This window comes from Rattus norvegicus, chromosome 13 (genome assembly GCF_036323735.1).
Source record: "Rattus norvegicus strain BN/NHsdMcwi chromosome 13, GRCr8, whole genome shotgun sequence".
Classification (NCBI taxonomy): Eukaryota; Metazoa; Chordata; class Mammalia; order Rodentia; family Muridae; genus Rattus; species Rattus norvegicus.
This window is the reverse complement of record NC_086031.1, coordinates 80575996-80601696: the sequence shown is the minus strand read 5'-3', so window position 1 is coordinate 80601696 and position 25701 is coordinate 80575996. Positions and strand designations below refer to the sequence as shown.

Here is a 25701-nt window from a genome sequence, read left to right as displayed (position 1 = left end):
AGAAGTAGAGGAAGAGGGTCAGGAGGCAGGTGTAAGGCCTGATTCTTGCAGCACCGAGTGTAATAGGAGCCCCCAAATCTCCGCCATTCTCCCATTGTCTGTTAACAACTCCTGCAGGTCCCACATTTCCCACTGCTTTCAAAGATAAAGATCCATGCAACTCGTACATTCCAGAAGCTTGTGCATTCACGAAGGGGTGGGAAAGAATGAAGAAAGAAAGCAACAGGTGAGCTTGTAGCTTCTTAGCCTCAGCCAGAGCTTACCCAGCTGAGGGACACCTTCCCCCAACCTTCTTCCTGAACTGGCAGCTGGCCCCTGACAGGAGATGGGAAGCCACTGAGGTTCAGCACACAGGGATCCCTTGGTGGGTAACGGGGAGGGAAGCAGAGCCCGTGCCTGCTTTGTCCGAGGACACCAGGACCTCGGTGAACCTGGAAGACTGGGTCTCAGAGCATGCAGGGTACGCCAGAGCCCACTGAGGGGGGGGGGGAAGCAGGCAGGGGTTTGAGGGGACCAGAGTGCTTTTTGGATCGAATACTACTGTTCTTCCTAGCTGGTGGGAAGTTTCTCCTGGTGTTCCCCATCCCCCACACACAGCCCCATTTCCTCAGACTTCCATTCTTCTGGCCTTCTCCTTCAGTCCCCTTTCTGTTTGTAGGCACAGCCTACAGAATCAGCTAGGGTCTTCAGCCTAGGGCCTTTCCTGCTCCTAGCAGGAGGCCAGAGTTAGCGTTTAGCCTGTGGGACTGTGGGATTGTGGCTGTTTGGCAGATGGGTGCAGAGGCTTAGCCTAGGCTAGCTTGCCTAGGTTTACACATTTGCAAGTTGCAACCTTGCAACCTGGGATGTGAACCCTGAGCGTCTGGCTTCAGAACCCAGATTCACTACTAAGTTACTTGGTTGTTTTGTTTTGGGTTTTGCAATAATTCTTCCTCTGCTCATTCCCATCCCATAACTTCCTCCATCCACCCTTGTCCTCTGAAGGCAGAGCTGATGTTCAAGCATTCTGTCAGGATATTGGTTTCCTAGCATGGCTGAGAGGTGGGCAAGTGTAACTGACAGGCTGAGAAGAGGGCTACCAGCACTGGGTTCTGAAAGCATTTGTGTAGAGCTCCACATTTAGTTCTGTCTTTTTTTCCAGAAGGTTCTTACTGACCACCTGTACCCAAAGCTTCTGTAGCTCCAAGACTTTAGCAGGTGCATCAAACGATGCACCCCCCACCCCCCAACAGAATTCACAATTCCAAGATTCTTCCTGTTCTGCAGTCTTCTCCCTAGATACGGTTCTGTTAGGCTTCCTTATCGATTATGGGTGGCTCCGAAAGGCACCCTCGTCAGATGCAGACAGCACCCTCAGGAGTGCCTGCAGCTCTCACTACTCACTTGTGTCTGCAGGAGCAGCATGTAACCGGATCCCTCTTCCTGACCTTGGATTTGGGGCCAGGTTTGCAATAGGTCATTAGGCAGCCCCACCAGCAGGAGTTCCAACCGGGCAGGGGTGACTTGTGAAGGAAAGATGGGAATGTTGGGGGGTGTAGATGTGGCTACCCAGCAAAACCAGACTTCTAACTCCTTTTGCGGTAGCCACGACCAAGTGCAGTTTTCACGGTTGGCTGAGAAAGATGCTGGCGACAGATTTAAAGACGTCTTGTATTTTCTGACTGGGCTCAACTGGCTGGGAAATTGGAATGTTCTAGAGAGCTGTGTTGGGCTGGTAGTGAATTTTGAATCAATAAATTCAATGGCCCCTCTACACTGGTGTAAGACCTTGGGAGAAATAACTGAGCTGAAGTTTTCTTGCCTTTGCTGGTGGGGGGAGGGATTTGGTACCCCAGAAACTGCCTGAGGCTTGTAAGGGTGAGAGGGATGGACTGGGTTGGGGTACTAGCTACTGACCAGCACCATTCAACCACCCTGCAGTCATGAATGTGTCTAATTTTATCCTGCATTTGGACCTTACCGCGCTCACATCTCTGAACTGATGGACCGGAAGTAACCACAGATGTGCTTCTAGGTCAGAAGCTTTCTTCTTCTCTCTCTCCTGTAAGTCCCAGATTCAGAGGAACGTTCAGTAAAACAACAAAAGCTAAATCCCGGAGACAGCTCAGCGGTAAACTGCGAGGCAGACAAGCAGAAGCCCTTGAGTTTGTGACATGGGAAAGCCCATGAGCAGGAGTGTGCATCTGTAACCCCAGCACTGGGGAGGTGGAGGCAGGAGGAGCCCTGGGACTGCCAGCCAGCTGGTCTAGCAGGCTCAGAGAGCTGCGGGTTCAGTGAGAAACCGAGTCTTAAAAAATAAGGTGGGGGTTGGGGATTTAGCTCAGTGGTAGAGCGCTTACCTAGGAAGCGCAAGGCCCGGGGTTCGGTCCCCAGCTCCGAAAAAAAGAACCAAAAAAAAAAAAAAAAATAAGGTGGAGAGAAATTGAGGACAGCACCCAGCACTGACCTTTGACCTGTACATGACCAACCGTGCGCTCAGACCCACACAGAATTGTCAAGCAGTGATCACATCGGATCGAGACTCTCTATGTCGTAGGGCCAGGATTACAGACCACTTCCAGGACCTTATTCTATAGCAGAGGAATCTGGAGGCCAGTGTGCCTGAATGACTTGTCCTAGTATGGGGTTTTGGATCCTGGGAACAGTGCCCTCCGTTCAGACACTACAGAAGGTAGACCTGTGGGAAGATGTGACTGGCGGCCTCAGGGGCCACCTGAAAGATTCCAGCGGACATTTTATTCAGTCAGAGAGGAACTTCCCAGTTCAAATGAAGAAGAAAGCTTCCAGCTACGTACAACACTGGTTTAGGGCTGGTCTGGAGGCCTTTCAGTAACACAGTTCTGGGCTGACATCCTGACCGGGCAGTTACACTTTTGAGACAGATAAAATCACCACAGCACTGTCTTAAGCAGTGGGTGCCAGAGGGAAACCAAAATGTTTGTCAGTGTGAGAGGGAAGCTGTGGAAAGACGGCCGACACTCACTCCCTATCCATTCCACATCATACACTGTTCCACGTACAACGGCTCAGGTTTGCGTTCTATAATTAAAAAGAAAAAGTTTGAACTTGTCTGACTCTGTGGAATCAGAACCTGCAAGTACAAGGAGCTGGGAAGCTGACTGCATTTTGTTTGTTTGTTTGTTTATTTCTAGAGATTTATTTTAATTTTTGGCAGTGCTGGGAATCAAACCCAGAGACTCAGCCATGTTCTGCCACTGAGCCCACAACCAAGTCCTTCTGTCTTTTCTCTCTGCTAGAGTGAGCCTGCTATGACATAACACTGTGGTTCTTGGCTCTGAGTACCAGCATCTACCTCACTCAGAGGCACATGTTTTCAAGCCTGTGAGCAGTTGCCACTCTCCAGCCTCCACCGCTGAGCTCACCTCTGAGAACACCTTCTCCAGGCCTCTCCCACTTTCTCCCCATCTCTTGGCAGTCAGTTCTCGGAGCATGCACGGAGCAGGGAGCAGAGAGCAGGGAGCACGGAGCACGGAGCACGGAGCACGGAGCACGGAGCACGGAGCACGGAGCACGGAGCCCAGGCCCCCTTTGCACTGCCGCCCACTGCTTTCTCCCATGTCTGAACTGGCTTACCCACGTACTTCCCACCTTTATTCTGATGCCACCCCACCAGTAAAGGAAATCCTGCACACCTCCTGCTGACACGGGACACTTTCCTTGAACCCTCCACGCTACCATTTTTTTTTTCTTAGCTTTTATCCCGACTCGGTTTACACATTTACTTACTCACCCTGCTTTATTGCCACTCTGTCTTTAAAATAATAAATAGCTCTGTAGGGTCTCGGATCTGTTGTTTTATTTTATTCTGTCATGATTGTTTATAAAGCACATAGAGCCCCTCTGGCATTATTCATACTCGATAAATATTTGTTGAATAAGTAAACGCACGAATAATATTAATGGTTGTCCTTGTTTGTGGCTGTGTTTCCAATGGCGTGCATTGTGAGATAAAGCGGAGTAGCTGTGTCCCGGCTTACTGAGCAGTGTTCTCACAAGACCGGATCTGCACCCTTGGGAGATGCTGCTGAGTGACAGCCCGGTTGGAAGGGAGGTGGGACTAGCCATTGTGGAGGTAGCTTGAACTTTCTGACTCTAAGAGGCCTCTAGTTGTCCTGGGTCCACACCTGAATCATGAGAGCCCCGTAAACCCTCAGATCCCGGAGTCCTGTGTCGTCATATGCATGCATGCCTTAGTACAGGGCTGCTCAAAGCTAAGTCTTGCCCTGAGTCCAGAAGCCATGAGGCTTTGCCTCTCACTCTGACCACGGAGATTTGCTCCATCCTGTGAAGGGTCTGGCTTTGCAGCAGGCACTAGGGAGAAAGAACCTGGTGCGAACAACTGAGTCTCAGATGGGTGGGGCTAAGAACGATATTAGTAAAGCCAACTGACGGTAGGGTCTTCTGGGGGAGCGCAGAGAGTGGGCGGGGACTGGGAGGGGAAAGCACAACCCAGCTTGTTATCATGGGGGTAGGAGGCGGGGAGTCTAAATGGTGTTTGAGGTTGGGAGCTGTTCCTAAGGGGACATCTGCTCAGTCAGGGGATAAGAGCAGGTTAGGTATACTATGTATCAACGTCACATGCTCAATCTCTATCTTGCAGAGACAAGCCTGAAGTTAGAAAGCTTCACACAGGAAGTGCAGTCAAAGTGCGGATCCACTGAGCCGCCAGGGAGGGACGCCCAGCATTTCTACCGCCAGGAGCTCACTCCGAGGAGATAATCCCACATGTGGTTGCAGAGGCATTCACAGGGATGCAGAGCAAGTCCACTGGGACATTATTCACAATGTGTCAAAATTCGAAGCCATCTAAATGTCCAGTGGGCAGAGGTAAAATAAATTACAGCCCTCCGCAGGTACTAAAACTGGTGTCTAGAAATATTTCAGGAGAAGGGATGTCTGTGATTTACTGTTTGGTCCAAAGAACAGTTACACAATTAAGTGCATGTATCTCCCAGCCCAGGGAAACAGAAGCCAGTATACTCGAGTCGTGGTGTGCATTTTGTTTTAAAGACTGTTTTTGTTCTTTCTTTTTTTTCTTCTTTCTATATTTCCCAAGCTTCCTATACTATGATCTGACCTCATAAAATATGATAAATAGTATCTATTAAAGTGTTCAATGTGTTCATGTTTTAAATGCAGGAAACGAAGCCTATTCCATTTTAAGCAGGATGCTGTGGAATTGCTGACTTCCAGATCCTTCATGCTCAGTTCTCCTTTTCTTTACTGTCTCAAGGCTAGGCCCACTTTCTTAGTGGTAAATGACTACTTTTAGGGGCAACCATAAATAAACAAGAGCACAAAGATAGTAAGTGTGGTTGGCATTTGCTGTGAAAACAACAGTTAGGATATCAAGCTGAGAGGCAGCTTGAGCCAGCAGAGCCCTGGGCTCAGAGCAGACCTAGAGTGGCAAAGCCTCGGCAGGAACGAACTGAGAACCCCCCAGCTGTGTCCTCAATCCCACCTCAGCTTTCCTGGCTCAGCCACCAGCCTTGCCATTCTGCCACCGTCTTACCCAGGACCTCTGACATAGTTAAGGCCCAAGGGTATTCAGGGTTCCATGATGTACAAGTGGGAGATGAGACGGACTACCAAAAGAGTCCCCTTCCTGCCTTTGCTTCTGGCTATGCTGACCGGAGAGCTTGCTGAAGTTTGGACCCTTTCCCCCTGGTTCTTCCTAGTGACCCTGCTGCTATGAGCCATGAATGCCAGTGGCTTCCTCTTGGATACCCTGGGCTGTGGCAGCCTTCCGCCAACCCTCCTGTTCTCTGCCCTCTCCTCCAGCTCCCACCAAGCCAAGCTCCTGCTCGCTGCTGGGACACAGCTACCTCCCATCCATTCCCCTTCATGCTCAAGTCAGAGGCTTCTCTTGATTTTCACGCTTGGGCTCAGATCAGTTGCCGAAACCTTGAACGTCTACACGAACTGACATCTTCTCAGCCTTCTGTCCTAGAAAACTCAGGTCCTCCAGGAGTCAGAGAAGTAGAGACAGGGAGGGAAAAGCCAGGAGAAGATGGATTCTTGGGAGATGAAAATACAAATGTGCTTCAGAGATGTGCCAATAATCTGGAGGTTGGCCACAGTCAGGCATTGTCACTGGTGTCACCATTGATACTTTCCATATACCATTGGCCTTCCTACTTACCCAGTCACCAGTCATTCACCCCTTTTTCAGTTTATGATACTAGAACACATTTATTATAGCGGTACCAGGTCCCTACTTCCACCTGGGCTCTTTATATGCACTTTTAATTCTGCCAGCAGTGCCTCAAGATAGGCAGGGTTAATTAAGATTGTTTCAAAGAGGCCAAGAAACTGACCCAAGGTCACATAACTAGCTGTGACAAAGCCAGAATTTTAATTTAGTTCATAAATCAATTATCTTTCCACTTCTGCTAACACTCACTTCTGACCTCACTCAACCACATAGGATTGTCAGAAATGCAGATAACAGACAGTAGGAATTGCTAGCTGGGGTGGGGGAACCTGAAGTCAACTTGTAGCCTGGCCATGGTTGATGGCTGTCCTTGATAGAACCACATCAGAAATCAATGCTCACATGGCACGTGGCACCTCCAAAGCTGTCATTTTAGGGCATGCAGGGAAATGCTTAAAACTGGGATCAGTTGCAGCCTTTTGATCCATTTGATGACCAAATGCAGTGAGAATGTTGTATCACGGGCTAATCGTCACTGAGCAAATGAACACAAATCATAATTCATCTCACTGGTTCTCAGCCCCCAGGGGACATTCTGCAACACCTAAAGGCCCTTAAGCTTATCACAAGTCAGAAGTGCTCCTGGCATCTCATGAGAGGAGGTCAGGGATGCTGGTAAACATTCCACAGACCGAGGAACAGGCTCAACAGAAGACTACTTAGGTCAAGATACCAACAGGGCCAAGGATGGGGTATCCTGTTCCCAGCATGCAACTGAGGGGGATTTGATTCAGCCAAAGATGGACCAAATAGAAATATGTATCTTATCCTCAGAAAAATGCCACTAGTGCTAAGTGACTGAGGTGGCCACATCCTGTTAGGCTAGGCAGCGGGCCTCACAGAGATTTTCCAGCTTGCCTTGTTCAAAAGTGGCCTATGGAATTTACATAATTTGGGGGGTTAAAAACCAGGACTGGAAAATATAACCTCTAAAAGGAAAACAACAGAAAAAGAGAGTTGTGTGTAATAGTGGGAGCTGGGGTGTGAGGCTTAGGTTTCCTATAAAAGCTACCCCTAGTCACGCCCCACTCTCCAGGCCAGAGACAAACACCCAAATGGCCCCACATCACTGAGCAAAGGGACAGTTTGGAACTCAACTTCCAACTCTGCCTGTCACCTATCTTGAGTGCTCATGCCTACAAGGTTTCCCCTCCATGAGGCAGGTGGGAAGGGCAATATTTCTTAGATTTCCTCCTCTCACCGCTGTGTATGTGAAGCTCCTCTGGGGTGAGCTTCTCTGTCTTACGTTCCACTGGAGGAATATTCCCTATATAGTGAAAGAGAACCATTGTGCTCCATTATTTTATTTACAGCCCAAAGGAGATGATTGCTTTCCAGAGGATGCCACACCCCATTAAGAAAAGAGGGTTTGGGGCGATGAAGCAGACCACATGTAACTTCCCAGTTGGCTTTCGTCTTTCCTTGACGGGATGCTGGAATTTCACTCTCAAAATCAGCACAACTTCAAACACTACATAAAAGGTCGAAATAAAATACGTCACCCGTTGACTGACAGCAGGGTTTCTGGTATGAATTAGAGAGATGGCCCGTCTACCACATATGGGCTGTTAATTAAGTTTTATCTGATGGAAGACAGCTACTGGAGCACACATGATTTCTCATAATTGCCCCCTCCCAGTTATGTGGAGTACAACTATTTTGAAGACAAGTGAGCCCTGTATTGTGATGCGCTGTGAGTTCCTGAGAATAGAAACCCCTGTGACTAAACTCTCCGTGAACACAGCAAGTCTGAGAAAAATAACAAAAGCTTTTATCATCAGGGCTGGCGGAATCACATTCGATTTTCCATTTCACTTCAGCAAGACAGCGATCTGCCTGGAGGACGGCTCTGTCAACAAACGCGTGTCCTCTGGACTTGGAGCTTGGGCTCTGTGCTATCTGCTCGTGAAGCCAAACCACCCACTCCAGCTGAGTGCTGCCTGGGGATGGCCCCCCGAGGGTGTCCCCCTGATGCTATGGGACTGGAACACCCAGAGGTGGGCCGTTGCTTACCGGTGGGACTTCCTCCTGAACAGAGATAGAAAACCAAGAGGTGGAGGTAGACAGGGACCCAGGTATCTGTCTCCCATTCCCACTATTTTCGATCTAGGGTGTGCAAAGGATAGCCCACAGGTCTGTTTTTGCAGTAAAGCTTCATTGGTCTATCTCCTGCTCATCTGTTGACATACGTGAGGCTGCTTTTGTGCTACAGCAAACAGTGTTGAGTAGCTGGGAAGAAACCCCTATGGACCATAAATCCTACAAGACTTGGTACCTCGCCCTTTAGCCTCATCACTAGGTTACCATTTGAGGACAACCAAAGACTGGCTTTAGGCATTGAGAGACTAGAGAGAAATAAAAACATCAGGGTCCTTGTTCACGGGGCTTTCTGCTGGCAAAGCAAACTATAACTACCTGGAAGTGAATGGGCAACACCACAGTCATTTGATAGCATGAGTCAGGCCCCGGTGGTAGCACAGAATGACTGTCCCTTACGAGCTGGCATGTACTCGGTGCCTGTGCTGGCCACCAAACGCAACAGTTTTCATGCACTGTCAAGTCAGCCCTTTGAGTGGATATTTCACAGCTCTTAGCACTCAAGAAGCTCCAGATCCACGGGGCTTTTATTTACCCCAAGGACACAGGGCTAAACAATACTGACCGCAGTAGAGTTTGGTTCCAGAACCTAGGCTTTTGGTGTGGGCTGAGCAGCACAAATGGTGGATACAGGCCACCTGCCCCCGCAGCAGGAAGGGGTAGGATGGGGTAGCGGAATCACAGCCATTTTGCTGTCAGTCAACAGATGCTCTCACTAAGCCCCACATGAGATGCTACTTTGCTCACACAGTGTTTTCTCAGGCGTGAGAGGTGCCCCCTAATCCAGTTTCTCAAATGTTTGCTACCAGCAGAAAGCTAAAAGGATAAACAGCAGATCCCTAGTTCGTCTTCCCAAAGAGGATGTGTCTGAAGCGCGTCTTCGAGGATGTGTTTGAAGCGCGTCTTCACTCAGGACAGAGCCACCCAGCCCGCAGGTGGGGCCTGACAGCTGTGACCTGGAAACCCACTCTCTTCTTCCCCGGCCCAAACGACCTCGCAGAGACAGAAGCGTCAAGTCCCAGCTGCACTGGCTTCTCATACCAGGGTCCCTCTGCGAATTCACTGTTCTGTGGGTCCAAGATGGCAGAGTTGCAATGGAAACAGAGGCCATGAAATGGATAGAGTCGTCTAAAACCCAGCTCAAGCCCCGCTGCCTGAGTTACCGGCGGACTCATTCTGAGACTGCAGAATGTGCTGGTGATGTTTTTCTAAAGGGCAACCCCGGTGTTTCCGAGAGAAGGCACCATCCCTCTGACACGCACTCATTCCATCTTCCGGAGACTGCGCTCTACCGCTGTGCCAGTCATAATAGCATGGGTTAAAAGGACCCCGGCCTGCAAGTGTCCTTCCTTGATAGCCCACCAGGCCATCCTAGAAGCAGCCTTGCCTGTAGTCCTCAGAGAGCCTGAGAAGAATATGCCTGCATTTAAATGAGACATTAAAGAGTTGACTCAAATCAGGATTTCTGTGACACCTGTTAACGCGGTGCTAGCGGAGCTCCACGATACCACTGAAACCCCCTAGGTAACATCCTTAACTGAACATAAGGCAAAGATTAGAATCCATTAGAAGATGGTCCCGGCTGGATATAGAGCTCTCCTGAGAGACACATCCAGAGCATGTCCAATACAGAGGTCAATGCTAGCAGCAAACCACTGAACTGAGAACAGGACCCCTTTGGGGGGAATTAGAGGAAATATTAAAAGAGTTGAAAGAGCTTGCAATCCCATAAAAACAACAATGCCAACCAACCAGAGCTTCCAGGGACTAAACCACTACCAAATGACTATACATGGACTGACCCAGGTCTCCAACTGCATATGGAGCAGAGAATAGCCTTGTTGGGGCACCAGTGGAAGGGGAAGCCCTTGGTCCTGCCAGGGTTGGACCCCCAGTGCATGAGAATATGGGGGCGGGCAGTAAGGGGGATGTATAGGGGGAATATCTGTATGGGGGAGGGGGAAGGGAGGGGATGGGGACTTATGGACAGGAAACTGGGAAGGGGAATAACATTTAAATTATAAGTAAAGAAATATATCTAATAAAAAATACTAAAATAAAAAAAAGAAGAAGATGGTCCCAGGAAATATGGGCTGATATTATGGACTAAATTATGTCCACCAAAATACTTCAGAGTGCCACCCCATTAGCACCTGTGCATGTGACTTATATGAAGGTCATTCAGATGGACCTTAGTCCAATCATGCTGGTGTCCTTATAAACTGGAGACACTTGGACACGGAGATTCACACCGGGAGGATACCGCAGCCAAGACATGCCAATACCCCAGAAAACTGTCAGGAGCTGGGAAAGGAGTGTGGGCAGATTGTCCCTCACAGCCCTCAGAAGAGACAAATCTGCTGACACCTTGAGTTTGAATTGCTAGCTTCCAGAACTGTGGAACTGTAGAACAAAACATTTCTTGGATCCCTTCCTCCTCGCTTTGTGTGTGTGTGTGTGTGTGTGTGTGTGTGTGTGTGTGTGTGTTTGTATGTGCGTGGGCGCGTGCGTGCACGCGCATGCGTAGACCAGAGAACAACATTGGCAATTGTCCCTAGATACTATCTACTTTTTTTGAGACAGCATCTCTCATTGGCCTGGAATTCATAAAATAGGCTAGGGTGGACAGCTAGTGACCCCAGGGATCTGGCAGTCTCCCCTGTCTCAGCACTGGGAAAGCACATGTGTGTCATCATGGGAAAACACTTGGCATTTTTAAAAAGTGGGTTCTGAGCCCAAGCTCAGGTGTTCACATTTACTTTACCAACTGAGCCATCTCTCAGTTTAAATTTCAGGGTTTTTATTTTGTTTGGTTTGGTTTGTTTGTTTGTTTGTTTGTTTCAAAACAGGGTTTCTCTGTGTAGCCCTGGCTGTCCTAGTCTCATTTTGTAGGCCAGGCTGGCCTCGAACTCACAGAGATCCACTTGCCTCTGCCCCTGACTTCTGGGATTAAAGGCACGCACCACCGTGACTGGCTGTAGAGGTCAGTTTTTTAAGTCACTACTTTACGGTGCATTGTTATTTTGAGGTGGGTACAGAAACCAATCCCATAGCTGCTATGCTTTGAGCACAGCCTGTACTCTTGGAGAACTATGTTGAAAGCTTTTTGGTTTATGTGTGTACAGTGTGTGCACACTTGTGTGCATGTGTGTACACATGTGGAGGCCCAGGGATCAAACTTGCTGTCCTTCTTTGGGACACCCTGACTTTCTTGTTGGATTTTTGAGTGTTTTTCTTCTTTCTTTTTACTTTTCTCTCACTCATTCCATTCCATTTGCAGTTTTCCCTTCCTCCACTCCTCCCAGTCTTCCCACCCACCTCCCCTCTGCCCCAGATCCACTCAAAAAAGAACAGGCCTCCCAGGGAAGTGGACTGAACAGCATAACAGGTTACAATAAGACTAGGCACAAACCCTCATCTCAAGGCTGGACAAGGCAACACAGCAGGAATTAAAGGGTCCCAAGAAGGGGTAAAAGAGTCAGAGATATCCCTCACTCTCTCTGATAGAGGTACCATAAGAACACCCAGGTACAATCATAACGTATCCTCCCTAGTGCTAGGACTAAAAGAAGTGTGTACCATCATGCACTGGGCTTTAAATGTTTTGGGTTTTTTATTTGTTAGTTTTTGTTCTTGTTTACAAGATTTTTTTTTCTCTCTCTCTCTCTCCCTCCCTCCCTCCCTCCCTCCCTCCCTCCCTCCCTCCCTCTGGTTGGCAACTTGCTGTCTGATTAGACTGAGGTGCTTGGGTACAGGACACCCTGACATTCTTCCAGGAAGAAGTTATTATCACATATGAGCTGTCAACCTAGGACTAGAACCTGTAGCCCAAGAAAACCTCTTTTCTTTAAAATGTACCCAGTTTGTGACTCCGTGTTAACAACAGAGAGAGGAGCAAGATGGTGGTGAGGAAATGAGGCAGGAAATCGCTAGAGAGAAATAGCTAAAGGTGCAGTTGCAACTTTCCCATGGCAGCAAACTCTAGGGAATGGTATAGAAGGGGCCCCTCGGAGCTTCACAACCCAGGGGCACAGACTTTGTGCTCAACATTGTTCAGATTAACTACAGCACATGGAGCTGGGTAACCTAGTGCTTCCCAGATGAATGGAAGCTCCTCTTGCAGTTACCTTACTATCCTAAAAGTATCATTGAAGGAACTGTGTGCCTTCGTTATAGACCTCGGTGAGGGCGTTCTCCAGGAGCCCCGGGACAGCTCTGTGGGACAAGAAAGATGCTGATCTGAGCACACGGAGCTGGGAGTGGGCCACACAGGGGAAAGAGGCAAGTCAGGACCCCACCTGGAGGAGCACTGGCCTCTCACTGGGCGCCCATGGCAACGGGAGATGCCCACAGCCATGTTCTAACCAGCCTGCAGGTATCAGGGGCTACAAGAGCCACTGTTGGTTGTCTGGCTGTCTGTGGGTGGAGTATCCTGTCCCTTCCACTAGATCTGTTTGTTCTCACTTCTTTCTCCAAGCTGCACACGAAAACATCTCCTCTCTCAAAGTCCACAGCTGAATTCAGACCGACCAATGGTCAGCCTCTGCCTCAGGGTCACTACAGCACTGTATGCGTGCCCTTCACCAAGAAGAAATGAGGTGCAGACAGGCGCCCCTGGTGAGACCTGCTGCTAACCACGCACCTCTGGGTCATTCACTGCTCCTCTTGAAAAGCGGGGGCATCATTAACAGCATTCATGCCTGAAAACAACACAGGAAAAACCACCCCCTCTTCACCAAACTGGGGTGTACCACACACTGTACCATTAAGTACTTTTTGCTCAAATGCAAAATAGAAGTGCTCTGTATTTTATGTCTTTCTGATAAATGCTTTCAGTTTCATTGTTGTTGTTTGAAATAGGGTGTCATTATGTACTAGTGACTGTCTTGGTGTCATTTGAGACAGGGCGTTGTTATGTAGCAATGACACTCTGTAGATCAGGCTGGTCTCAAATTCACAGAGATCCACCTGCCTCTGCCTCTGAAGTGCTGAGATTAAAGGCATGTGCTACTACGTCTGGGACAAGTGTTTTTGATTGTTGTTGTTTTGGTTTTGTGCTTAGCCTTTGAGACAGGGGTTTTTGTAGTCCAGGCTGGCTTTGAACTCATCTTCCTGCTTCTACTTTATGAGCGCTGGGACTGACATACCCAGTTCCTGAAGTAACATCCTTTGGCTTTTTCTGTTTTGTTTCCCCCTGCCCCACGTCTGTTTTTTGAGGTACATTCTCATGTAGCTCAGACTGGCTTCAAACTTGCTATATAGAGGATCAGCTTGAACTTCTGATCTTCCTGCCTCTATGTGGGATTGAAAGTATTCACCACCATCAGTGCAGTCTGAGGACTAACCCCAGCTTTATCCATGCTAGGTGAGCACACTCTAACAACTGAACCCCATCACTAGCCCACGAAGCGTGTTTTTTCCAAGATGTATTTACTTTATATGTGAATGAATGTTTATCCAGCCTTTGTGTATGTGCACTGTGTGTGCCTGGTGCCCTCAGGTCAGAAGAAGGTGTTAGACCCCTGCACCTAGAGTTACAGGTGATTGTGAACTGCCACGTGGGTGCTGGGAACTGAACCTGGGTCCTCTGGAAGAGCAAGCGAGTTCTTAACTACTGAGATGTCTCTCTGGCCTCAGTGAAGTGTGCCTTTAAAGCAGGGTCTTCCCCTGCTTTACTTGTCCTTCTCTATTTGGTTTTGGTCTTTTCCCCAACTAGCTTGGTCTAGCAGGGCAGCCTATTCCTGCTGGAGGTGAGTTTTGTTGTCACACTGGCCTGGGACCAGCACATCGCTGTCCTTATCACTACCATGGCTCTGGACAGACTTAGAAAAGAATCAACAGCCCCACAGATTTGTTAGCGTTGAGAAATACCTGTATCTCCTCCACTAGACGGTGCAGGGCCACGTGGGGGATCTGAGGGAGGGCAGGCTTCATAGAGAGCCCTTATGATCAAGTCATAGTGCTTAACCTCTCCTTCCTCAGGAGCTCATCTGTGCTGACAGCAGACTGGGCGTTCTGCATCCTTCATTTCCTGAAATGGCTCAGTGAGCAAAGGTGTTGCTGGCAAACCTGTGGACTGAAGCTGGACCCTAGGACCCATGTGATGGAGAGAGAACCAGTTCCCTTGGGGTGTCCTCTGACATGCCATGGCAGAAATGCATGCACAGACACATATACGTGCAAAATGATGATGATGATGATGATGATGATGATAAATGTTTTTAAACAATGTATCTTTGATTCTGAGAAAATGCAACAAATAAAACTTATCATTCATGGAAATAACTAAATCAGAACATTAATCCTCATACTACTAGAGAATTCACTATAGCTTTTCCTTAAATGACGATCTCCTAAGTATAGTTAGTGTTTAGAGCAGTGGTTCTCAACCTTCCTAATGCTGCAATTTTTTAATACAGTTCCTTGTGTTGTGGTGACCCCACCCCCCAACACCACTCTAAGATAATTTTCATTGCTACTGTATAATTTTACTATAATTACTACTATAATTTTACTACTATTATTAATCTTAATATAAACATCTGATATGGAGGATATCTGATGTGTGACCCCCATGAAAGGGTCATTTGACCCTCAAAGGGGTTGTGTCCCACAGGCTGAGAACCACTAATTAAGATAGTTATACTGAGCCTGACAAATACAGAGGCAGATGCTCACAGCCAACCATCGAACTGAGAATGGGGTCCCTAATGGAGGAGTTAGAGCAAGGACTGAAGGAGCTGTAGGAGTTTGCAACCCCATAGGAAGAACAACAATATCAACCAACCAGACCCCCCAGAGCTCCCAGAGACTAAACCACCAACCAAAGAGTACACATGGAGGGACCCGTGGCTCCAGCCACATATAGAGCAGAGGATTGACCTTGTTGGGCATCAGTGGGAGGAGAGGTCCTTGGCCCTAGGGCCAGGGCAGGGAGATGGGGGGAGTGGGTGGGTGAGTAGGGGAACACTCTCACAGAGGCAGGGGTGGGGGAAAAGAGGGGAATCAGGAAAGGGGATTACATTTGAAATGTAAGTAAAGAAAATATCCAGTGAGAGAGAGAGAGAGAGAGAGAGTTATACTGGTCTCTTGCATAAAGCTTTCCAAATGCCCCATCCAATGAGTAAAAGTCCTGTTACTTAGTAGATATTGTCCCTCCTTTTCAGCCTAACTCACCTACTATTGTGTTAGCATTGTCTAAACTTAAACATGTTTATAGCATAAAATGCTTGGGTCACAGGTTCATTCACTGAACTATTGAACATCTGCACAGGCAAGATGCCTGTGTGTTTGCACGTATGTGCGGTATATGTGTGTGCAAATGCGCTTTGTGGAGCTCAAATGTGGATGTCAGGACGTCTTCCTCCATTCCTTCTCCATCTTACCTTTTGAAACAGGCTCGCTCACTGCTACAGCTAAACTGGCTTGCTGGTCAGGTGAGCCCCTGGAACCCGTGACTCTGTCCTCCAGAGCTGGGGTCACAGGTGCATGCTGCCACCTGTTTTAATTTGGGTGCTGGGGGACTGGACTCTGCTCCTGATGTTTGCACAGCAAGCACTTTACCCACCGAGCCACCTCCCTAACCCAAACCCACGGGCTTGAAGAGACAGTTTAGGGACAGCATCCCAAACCAAGCACACCAGACCTTCCTCCTGCACCGGCAACTTAGGGTTACCTTCTGTGGTCACCACGCACTAAACTTTAGAGGCTTGCCCAGTGGAGAGGCTATTATTCTGCTTTTTAAAACTGAAACAATTCTGGACTTGACCACTGCTAGAAAACATTCAATTCTGCACTTAAAAATCTTTAGGGGTTGGGGATTTAGCTCAGTGGTAGAGCGCTTGCCTAGGAAGCACAAGGCCCTGGGTTCGGTCCCCAGCTCCAGAAAAAAAGAACCAAAAAAAAAAAAAACTTTAAATGGCCTAATCTCCTCTGTGCTTCTTGGTGTCAAGGAGCCATTTTGTACTCTTCAAAGTGACAAGAGTTTTCTGAGGAAGTTCAGGACCGAAGGGAAACTAGCAATTAGGCCAGCTTCAAGTCTAAAACTTTCTATCTTAAAGAAGCGAATGATGTGTTTTTCCAAACCAAAGCAATCAAGAAATCTCCATGAAGATCAAAGACCAGCTTCCTAAGTATTCCCGGCAACCACCTCAGCCCCTTTAGATGGCAAACATTTGTAGACTTAACTTACATCCCCTTTTCAAGTCTTCAAGTAGCTCCCTCCCAACCCGGAGACTACAAAGCTCCGAAAATTAGAAGCACCCCCCAGCCCAAAGAGCTACTCCCTGATGAGGTGGCCATGGAAATGCAGTTTGTTTTATCAGGTCTTTCTCCTGGGATTACAGAACATTTAACAAAGCAGCATTTGCAATGGGCAGGTGAGAGCTGGCCAAGATTTTCACAGGACAGGTCAGCAGGGAGATGGATGGATGAACAGTGGTGGATACAATTATTTGACTTTCTGGGCCGTTCTTTTGAAGCCTCTATGCTTAATAGAAAGAAAAAGAATAATCCTCTTTGCCAACCTTTTGTAGTCGGATCTTTATTGTTCCCATCGAAGTCCAAAGAAACCGGGCAAGATTCATTTTGTCTCTAAAGCATTTGTGTATTTTATATAGGTCTGGGCTTTGAAGCACCGATAGTTAAGTGGGAGAAAAGACAAAGATTTCTCTCTGCTCTGAGAAATCAAAAGAGGAATTTCTGAAGCCCTCCTAACTCAAAACAGTCCTGGGTGGCATCCAATCCATGTGTGCTGTCTTTGCTACTGAACTCAGCGTGGAAATTAGCACAGGTCGACAAAACTGATGGAAATTAGGCCAGACCGTAGAGCAGGGTGTCGGAAGCCGCATTCAGACTCTTTTGAAAACCAGAGAATATAGTTTCCGGCATCGTGAATGTCCATCTCTAAGAAAAGGGCCTGCCCAGTGGGCTGGTTAGGCCAATCTTCTGCAGACTATTTGGCTGAAGACACAGGAGAGCTGCTTGCAGTGTATTAAATTGCTATTAATCAGTAGGAAGCAGTCAGCCAGATAGCTTAGATAACCAGGTACTAAAAATAAACTAGTTTGACCAACTGTCTTGATGGACAAAATAGTTCCTACCATGTTAGATGGCTTACAAGCAAAAAAAAAAAAAAGCATCAAATGTGTGTTGATTATTTTGCCCCCCAAAACGCACATGATTATTGTAGAAGGAACTTGTGGAAACATGGAGGAGCTGGTGACATTTTCTGATGATTTCTGTGTGTCCCTGAAACTATCTGAGTGCTGAGTGACCTAAACTCCAAAAAAAGCTCGTGATAGGGAAATATTCGTGTTGTGTTTTTAAGCTTGAGTTTGGAGAACAACAATTTTCCACTTTATTTTGTCATTTGAATGCAGATAATTTATGATGGTTATGGGCCTGGGAGATCCTCCACAGCTGAGAGCAAAGCAGAGTTAGCATTTTGAATCTTGGGAAGTAGGTGGGAAGAGGTGTCAAAAAGCAAAAGCCAGGCTCACTTCGGAGAGAGGGTGTTCCTGGGTAGTGGGGCCAGACCAACAACTCCTCTTAAAGACACGTACTGTATACACAAATGCATAGAGGGCCATGTGTTGATATGCACATATATACATGCCTCCAGACACCAGCACATGTATATCTTCACACACACACACACACACACACACACACACACACACACACACACACACACCATTCACACCACACTCAAAATCACCTTAGAATCTACATCTATCCAGATGCTATTTCTTTAGATTCTACCCAAAAAGCACACTGAGTGAGGATGTGTTTGTCATCCAGGTATGAACGCTGGGACACAGACACACAGACACCTGCACCCATCAGAGCATGAGGGTCAACGTCCTGACAGGCAGGCTCAACACCATCACATTGAGCATTTAACCATGGTACTCAGGCTCAAGCCACTCCATAACTGGTCAATCTGGCTCAGTGGCAGGTTGACCCCCATTCCCCTTCTTTCCTCTGAAGCAATGGGATGCAACCTTCACTCCCCTTCCAGAGCATCTCTTCTCTCTCCCCTCAACCCCTCTTCTCTCGGAGTCTTCCATTATCACCTTCCAGTCTAGGATGAGAACAGGTGGGTCTGACTGAGGGCTGTCAGTCATGGTGTTGTATCTTGGGGCTAGTGCAATGTCACACATTGGAGACCTATATCAGTGTGCATGGCTGGGGTTCCCGTCTCTACTGCAAGAGAGCAGTGGATATATTTAATCCTGTGTGGCAGTGTCCGTGTCTGTGTACGTTTGAGCCATGCTGTCTTTCTGTTTCCACAGATTGGCTAAGGAAACTACCTGGTGTGCCTGTCTGTTGTATAGACAAACGTCCTGCTGAAGTGGTCACTCTAGGAGGCACAGACATTTGTGTATCTGGTTCTGTAATGCTTCCTGTCTTTTGTTCTGAGCATCAGACTTCTTAGGATGCCTTACTTTGCCCCCACCAACAGCACAAGGCCTTGCCCTCCCTCAGCACAAGGCCCCGTGCTGAAGGTAGACACGAGTGATTGCAAACTGTTATTTGTCACTCAGTGACAATCATGCCATTCTTTGAGGATTTAGTTTTGAAAAATTCACACTAGGGCTCGGCAGTTAAGAGCACTGACTGCTCTTCTAGGGGACCTGGGGTTCAATTCCCAGTGCCCACATGACAACTCACAACTCCAAGATCTGCCATCCTCAGACAGACATACATGCAGGCAAAACATCAATGCTCACAAAATAAAAATAAATACATTTTTATAATTCACTTTAGAATCTATGTCTAACATTGTACTATTCCTTGAGTGTATGAAATACCCATAAGACTTTCCCGATGGGTCAAAATATATTCCTAACATGTTGATTGAGTTAATTCCTGGAAGTCAATCCCTCTCAGATATGGATTAATTTACATTTTTTATTTACTTTCCACGCATAATGTAGTATGAGTGCACAATGGACTGAACGCAAACTGAGATCTGTCTTTCTCAAGGAATACTCCCAAATAGTTGCATTTATTAAGACTAAAATGGAAAATACAGGTTTACCAGGTTTGGGGAAAGTGTGAGTTCAGATCTATAATAATGTCAGAGCTGAACAGAGTTCCAGTCTTAACAAGCCCAGATTTCCTACTCAGCAGAAAACCCTGTACCAAACAAAGATATTCAGTGTCAAAACAGGTTTTTGTTGTTTTTTTTTTTAACCTCAAAAATTGAGAAGAAAATAGAATTAAGCACTTTCTAAGGGGAATTCTCTTAAAGTCCGCTTCAGAATTCCGCTTTTAGGTGTGTGGTAATGCCAATCAGAGAACAACGATCAGAGATAATGGCCGAGGAGAGTGCCCGTTGGAGCCCCAATCCTCTTGACCAAGGCATCAAATCTTTGAAAGTAATCATCTCTGTATTTTTAAATTTTTATTCCAGACAAGTCTCAAGTAGCCCATGCTGGCTTCCAACCCTCTGAATAGCCAAGGTTAAGCTTGAACCCCTGCTCCTTCTGTCTCTCTCCAGGTGCTGGGATTACAGACACACAGCACCGTCCCAGCCCCATTTTCATCACTTCCCAAAAAAGAACTCTTTAACTTTTTCAGCTCCTGGCCATAGGATAGGTGCCATCAACCACACCTCGTGCTCTCCGTTAGTACAAAGGGTGACCCTCGAGAAAACAGCGGTCTAGATGGGGTCTGATAGCCCTTCCTCTAGTGCTTTCTGTTTACCCCCCCCTTGAGTCTGAAACTTTGAGCACACAGTCAACAGACAAAACGGACCCTAGGAGCCTCATATGTCCACCAGTTACTTCAAGCATCGATCCTACTTTCCCACCAACCACGTCCTGCATGGCCCTCAGTAAATCTGCAATCCACAAGACACAAAATGTTGGCTTTTCCAAAGCAGAGGCCTCGGCCAACAAGTTCAAAACAGTGCACCAAGACGGGATCCCCAACCAGAAGAAGCAGTAGGAAAGTGGTTACTTTTGAGATTCTGAGAGTCAATACCCGTGAGGTGGGGCGAGGCGATAAGGCTCTCCGAAAACCTTTGCAATGTCTGACCACAGGTAACTCCTTTTTTAGTCTTAGGGGGCCTTCAACTTTCCTGTCTTTTATTGAAAACTTGAGAAAATTAAGGCTCAGAGAGCCGTTTCTGCCCAAGTTTCTGCTGCAGTTTAGTGAGAGGAGGGAGAAGGGAGCACACTCGAACTGCAGTCCTGCTCTGCTGCACGGGGGAAATGATATTTTATTCTGAAGACTGGGAAACTGAGGCACGCATAGTACAGTCTGCCACTTCCCACGCATCCTGAGCCTGGACGCTCCTGGACATCAGTTGCATTCCTCAAGGCCCTTTGCGAGGAGAACACCACCACCGCCATCTTAGGACGGAAAGAGCTGAGGTGAGCTACTCGCCGGCCGACAGGGGCCATGGAGGAGCCCTGACTTCCATCCAGATCTTTCTTCCTGTACAGTTTCTCCTCTCTCTCTCTCTCTCTCTCTCTCTCTCTCTCTCTCTCTCTCTCTCTTTCTCTCTCTCCATACAGGATGCTCCAGAAAGACTCGACCTTTTGTAGACAGACGTTCATGGACAGACACATTCTTTCCCCAACACGATTATTCTCGACCAGAGTCTGGAGTCACCTGTGAATCATTCTTTTGTTTCGACCTGATCTTTTAATTGTCAGTTTTGAATTGACATGAACCACCCCCCATCCATTCTATGTATATCTTCCTGAGAATTATCTTTGACAGCAAGCATTAGCAATAACCCAAATGTCCACCAATAAGGAAATACTGGAAAAAGCATGATACATATATTTGTAAATGGGTCATGCAGATCAAACATGAAAGTCACGCTGGGCTACAATTCCTGCTAGAATCCACAGAATTTTCTATTCCTGACTGATTCGTTCATTCCTTTATTAGCTCATTAACCACCACTCTCTAATAATGATCACCTTCTCCCCAGCACTAGAGAAAAAGCAGAAAATGAAAAGAGTGCGTTTTTGTTTAGTTTTAAGATATAGTGTTAGTCTGGTCATTTGAAATGATCTTTTCTCTGGGTCCAAAATAAATAACTAAGCCTGACAGCCCAGACCTGTGGCTCCAACTACCCGGAGGCCATGATAGGAACACCGAAAGTTCAAGGACAACCCGGACTATGAAATGAGTCAAGTTCAGCAGGCTGGGAAATTCGAAGAGATCTTAACAAGTTTTAAAAAGGGATTGGGGTCTGGGGAGATGTCTCAGTGGTAGAGCATTTGCCCAACATGCAAGGCGCACAGTGCTTCTAGGACCCCCTGATACAGAACAAGCCAAAAATAATAGTAGAATTTCACACGGTTGAACAAGAACACTTTAATAATTACTTTTTTGAATCTTTGTAACTCACGTTGAAGTATTCTGTTCACTGCTGACACTTTGATGGCTGATTTTTACATTTAGCTTTGTTTTAACGTTCACCTCTAAGTTGTTTAAAGGATAGGCCATCTAATAAGTCATTGATGTTACCTTTTCTCAGTTACCTTTTAATTCAGTCAACAAACACTGGAATATGTGTCGTGCATGGACCCTGGTCTAAATACTGTGGCTGAGAGCGGCCAGGGGCATCTCCTTCCCCGGGAATGAATCCGGTCGCTAGCCACACCTAGTACAAAATTGTATAATGACAGATTTCAGTTAACAGGTCAAGGGGCTGGTTTAATGTTTTCAACCAGAATAGCTGGATATTTATCCCAGTTGATTACACCCACTGCCATGTTGTTGTAAATATGGAGCAGCTCTGTCTCAAGCAGAGCTGAAAAAGAACTATTCTGAGCTATTTCTAGCGTTTACTTAATCAGTTAACTGACCATCGGTATAAAAACAGGGGTGGGGGATGTTCTCAGACTGTGTGCCTCTTCTAAGAACCTAAGACAATTCTCCGTGGAGCCCAGAACCTTCTAAATAAAATACAAGACACATGCTAGGTGACTTTTGGAAGAAGTATTTTAAAAAATTAAAGCTTATTTTTCTTTAAATATATTCTCTCACTATGTAGTCCAGGCTGACCTAGAACTCACTATGTAGACTAGGCTGGCCTTGAACTCACAGAGACCCACCTGCCTCTACCCCTCAAGTGCTGCTATCAAAGGTGTGTATCACCACACCTAATTAGTCTTACTTTTTAAAAAACAAAAGCAAAACTAACAATGCCAGACTCACAGAGCATTGGTGTAAGAGGCCTAGCCTGCTAACAAACCTTACGGCTGCTGCTGGTGGGGGTGTTTTTGTGGCAACAAATGCAGTCTCTAGTCTAGCAAGTCTGAGCAGGGCTGAAGTAGGAAAGCGTAGCATGGGACTTGGAAGTAGCCAGGTGCTGGAGGACAGAACAAACCAGGGGGTGAAAACGACCGTGAAATACAGCCACGCTGTCCGTCACTTACGGTTCCCTCCACCCGGTTTCCAGAAGCCTCAGTCCCTACTGCCAGCAGACCTGGGTGGCCCCACGACCATGTATGCTGCTTTGAATTTGCCCAGTCTTCTGTATTGATGTTCTACCTTCAGACGTCTTTTCACCTTGAGGGAACGTTCTCCTGCACGGTGTGTTTAAGGGGTTGAAACGGTGGGCGCAGGGCTCATCCTTTGTACACCCCAAGGTTTGATCCGTGTTTGCCACAGGGCCCACCTGCCACTGGGTTTCTGGGCTGGTGTGGGTGTCCCAGGATTCAGAGGAGGCCCAAGTTGTATGCTATCAGGAGAAGATGCCCATTGCTGCTCTATAAGACCTCAGCCATAGGTTGCCTTCTCCTGGGTCTAATAATCAGTGCAATTTCTGTTTCTTGATTGTCCTATATGTGTGCGTGTGTGTGCATCTATAGAAAGTTAGTCACGCATGCATGTGTATCTCTATATATGAAAGAAACATGGCATTCACTCCTTGCCGTCACGTCTCTGCAAGGAAGCCATTAGTGTCTTTGCTTTAGAGGAAATATAACAAAACCCAGGACCATTGAGCTCCAGTGGGTTGCTCAGGGACCTGCTACTGGGATGGGCTATGATTAGCATGCCCCTGCCGGCTGCCTTCCGGAGAAGCAGAGCTTCCCATAAACCCGAGGCTTCACACTAGAGGTGCATTTTTTTCACTAGAGAGTGGACACAGACCATAGTGACCTCTGGTTTCGATCTTTGCCATGGTAGGGAAATTAGAAGTAGCAAGAAGCTGGGTGTTGGCAGACAGGCGTGTTCTGTGGCACCCAGCAACTCCATCTTCTCCCCACCTCCTCTGGCCCTCGAATTGATCTTGCTAGACTTGGTGGACTGATTAGTTCAACACTGGCTTAGTCTCCAGTGTCTGGGCTTTCTCAAAGAAATGTAAATGGGAAAGGCTTAGACCTCCTCGGTTTGGGGTAGAAATGACCACAGGCTTTTGTGCTCTCTGGGTGGGGTTTTGTTTACTGCTCTTGGCAGCCATTACCAACCTTTTGTTTCTCTGCCTAACTTGCCTCTGCTTCCCTGGAGCCTCAAAGCTTGCCGCACAGGGACCAGGGAGGAGCAGAGAAAGGTGGAGAGAGAGGGTTAACAATCTCCTCCCTCCATCTTTTGAGAGCAGAGTCCAGAACCATTGCCTGCTTCTCCTCAGTCAGTGAACCTCTCTGGCTGAGAAAACGTTTTGCACCTGCTTATGAGTAAGGGCTGCTGCAGGCTCCCTCAGGGGCTATTACCCTACAGCACCGCGTGAGTCATACCCGCCCAGCCCTTTCTGAGAAAAGCACTATGACCGTACAGAAAAGCTGAACCCTCAGAACCCGGTGATGCTAGCCCAGGACTGTGCAGTTTCCTGGTGGTAACAATCATGTGTGGGCTATTCCTGCCCTCTCAGCCTTGTCACCCACCAAACTACCACCCTCAGCTCTAAATTGGAGGAAGGACACCCCTTACAGCTACCATCCCTGTTTTCCCGGATTCAAACACAGATTATCCCATTTCTTGTTTAAAAAAAAAAATGGCCATGACGCCAATCTTGTGAGTGGTCTCTCTCGTCTTCTCTTCACTGGGAAGCACGCTAAGACTACAGCATACAAAAAGCCAGGCCTCAGAGGGATGCGGTGAGCACCGGTACAAATTGTTTTCTGCACTGGTGGTGACGAGCCATGGTCACATATTAACACACACTCTTCAACCTGTTGCCAACATTTCTGTCCGTGTCTCTGGCTGCTTGGCTCAGACAGACAGCCATGTGAGTATATCACAGAGGACCCATATATTATAGGGCAGCTGGTGGCTGTGATGTTGGGGACAGCGTTGACAGGGTGAGCTTAAGCTTAAGTGCTCTGGGCTAGAAGGTGGCAATGCGACTTGCAAAAGGCGGCGAACATGGGTGCCTCCTCCGTACACCTCCCTCCCTCGAGTCCCCTGGTAAGGGCGCTGCGTCTACCGGGTGTTTCGGTCTACCCAGGGCCACAGGCCATGACCCCTTCCAACTGACCATGGTCATTTCCTTGGTTGGCAAAGGAGGAAAGAACGGGGCTGAGCGGCAATGCCAGCCAGAGAGGGACGGAAGGAGACATAATATCTGGAAACCAGAACAGAGTGGGGCCTAGCTGGTGTTTCTGGTCCTGCGCGGCTTCCCGCGTCCGCGCCGAGCTGTCTCAGCTGCTCTCTTGCTGCGCGTTTCTCCTCGCCCTTTCCCTCCACAGACTTACTCTTCAGCCTTTATCACTGGACATTCTACAACTGCGTTTTCAAACAGCTGGCTCGGAACCGATACCCAGCTTGCCTGTCACGGAGCAGACGCCTGGGTGGGACCCGAACCCGTGCTGTCCCTCTGGCCATTGGCTTTGGGAAGGCTAGCTTTAAAGCAAGCACCAGGTCCTTAGGACCCCTCCACTGCCACTCAGACACACAAAGAGCCTCTAAAAGTGTTGATGAGACACCACAGGAAACAGAACCCTTACCTGCTCCTGGGAACTGCACTTGAAGGATGCAGGCGAGGACTGATGCCGTCCACTTCATCTTCTGCAACCCTGGGAGGGTGCCCAGAGGCAGGGGCAGAGGCAGCTATGCCTGGGAGGATGAGGAGAAAGGGAGGTACTGAAGGAGTCTCACTTGGCTTTGTTCTGTGGCTGACACCCCAGGAAGTGGAGGACTGTGGGCCTTTGAGACAGCACCTGCCAGCGACACCAAGATTCACTCGCACTCCCCCTCCCGGCTCACAGGCAGGAAGTTCTGAAGGTTTGGAGGTTTGGGGTGTAAGAGTGTGTATCCGTCCAAATTTTGCTTTCTCTTTAATTTGACTGTAATTTAATGTACTTTTTTTTTCTAATTCTTGACTAATCTGTATGTGACTCCCGAGTGCCGAAGTCGGACCCTAGCATCTATCTAAGTTGCTGTGTGACTTTGCATGA

General features: G+C 47.7%; 1 protein-coding gene across 3 annotated transcripts in view; it reads right to left on the bottom strand.

The window, feature by feature from the left end:
- The window catches only part of Cd247 (Cd247 molecule), a 75159-nt gene extending 49726 nt beyond the window's left edge, over positions 1 to 25433 (bottom strand). For 2 of the 3 annotated variants that reach the window (NM_170789.2, NM_001205304.1), the window contains exon 1: positions 25252 to 25428. In NM_170789.2, the coding sequence (NP_740770.2) occupies positions 25252 to 25309 (58 nt within the window). In that variant the 5' untranslated portion in view covers positions 25310 to 25428. Of the gene's footprint in view, positions 1 to 25251 lie in introns of all 3 variants that reach the window. The other variant, XM_006250147.4, reaches the window with a different exon arrangement.
- Between the last annotated feature and the right edge of the window lie 268 nt (positions 25434 to 25701).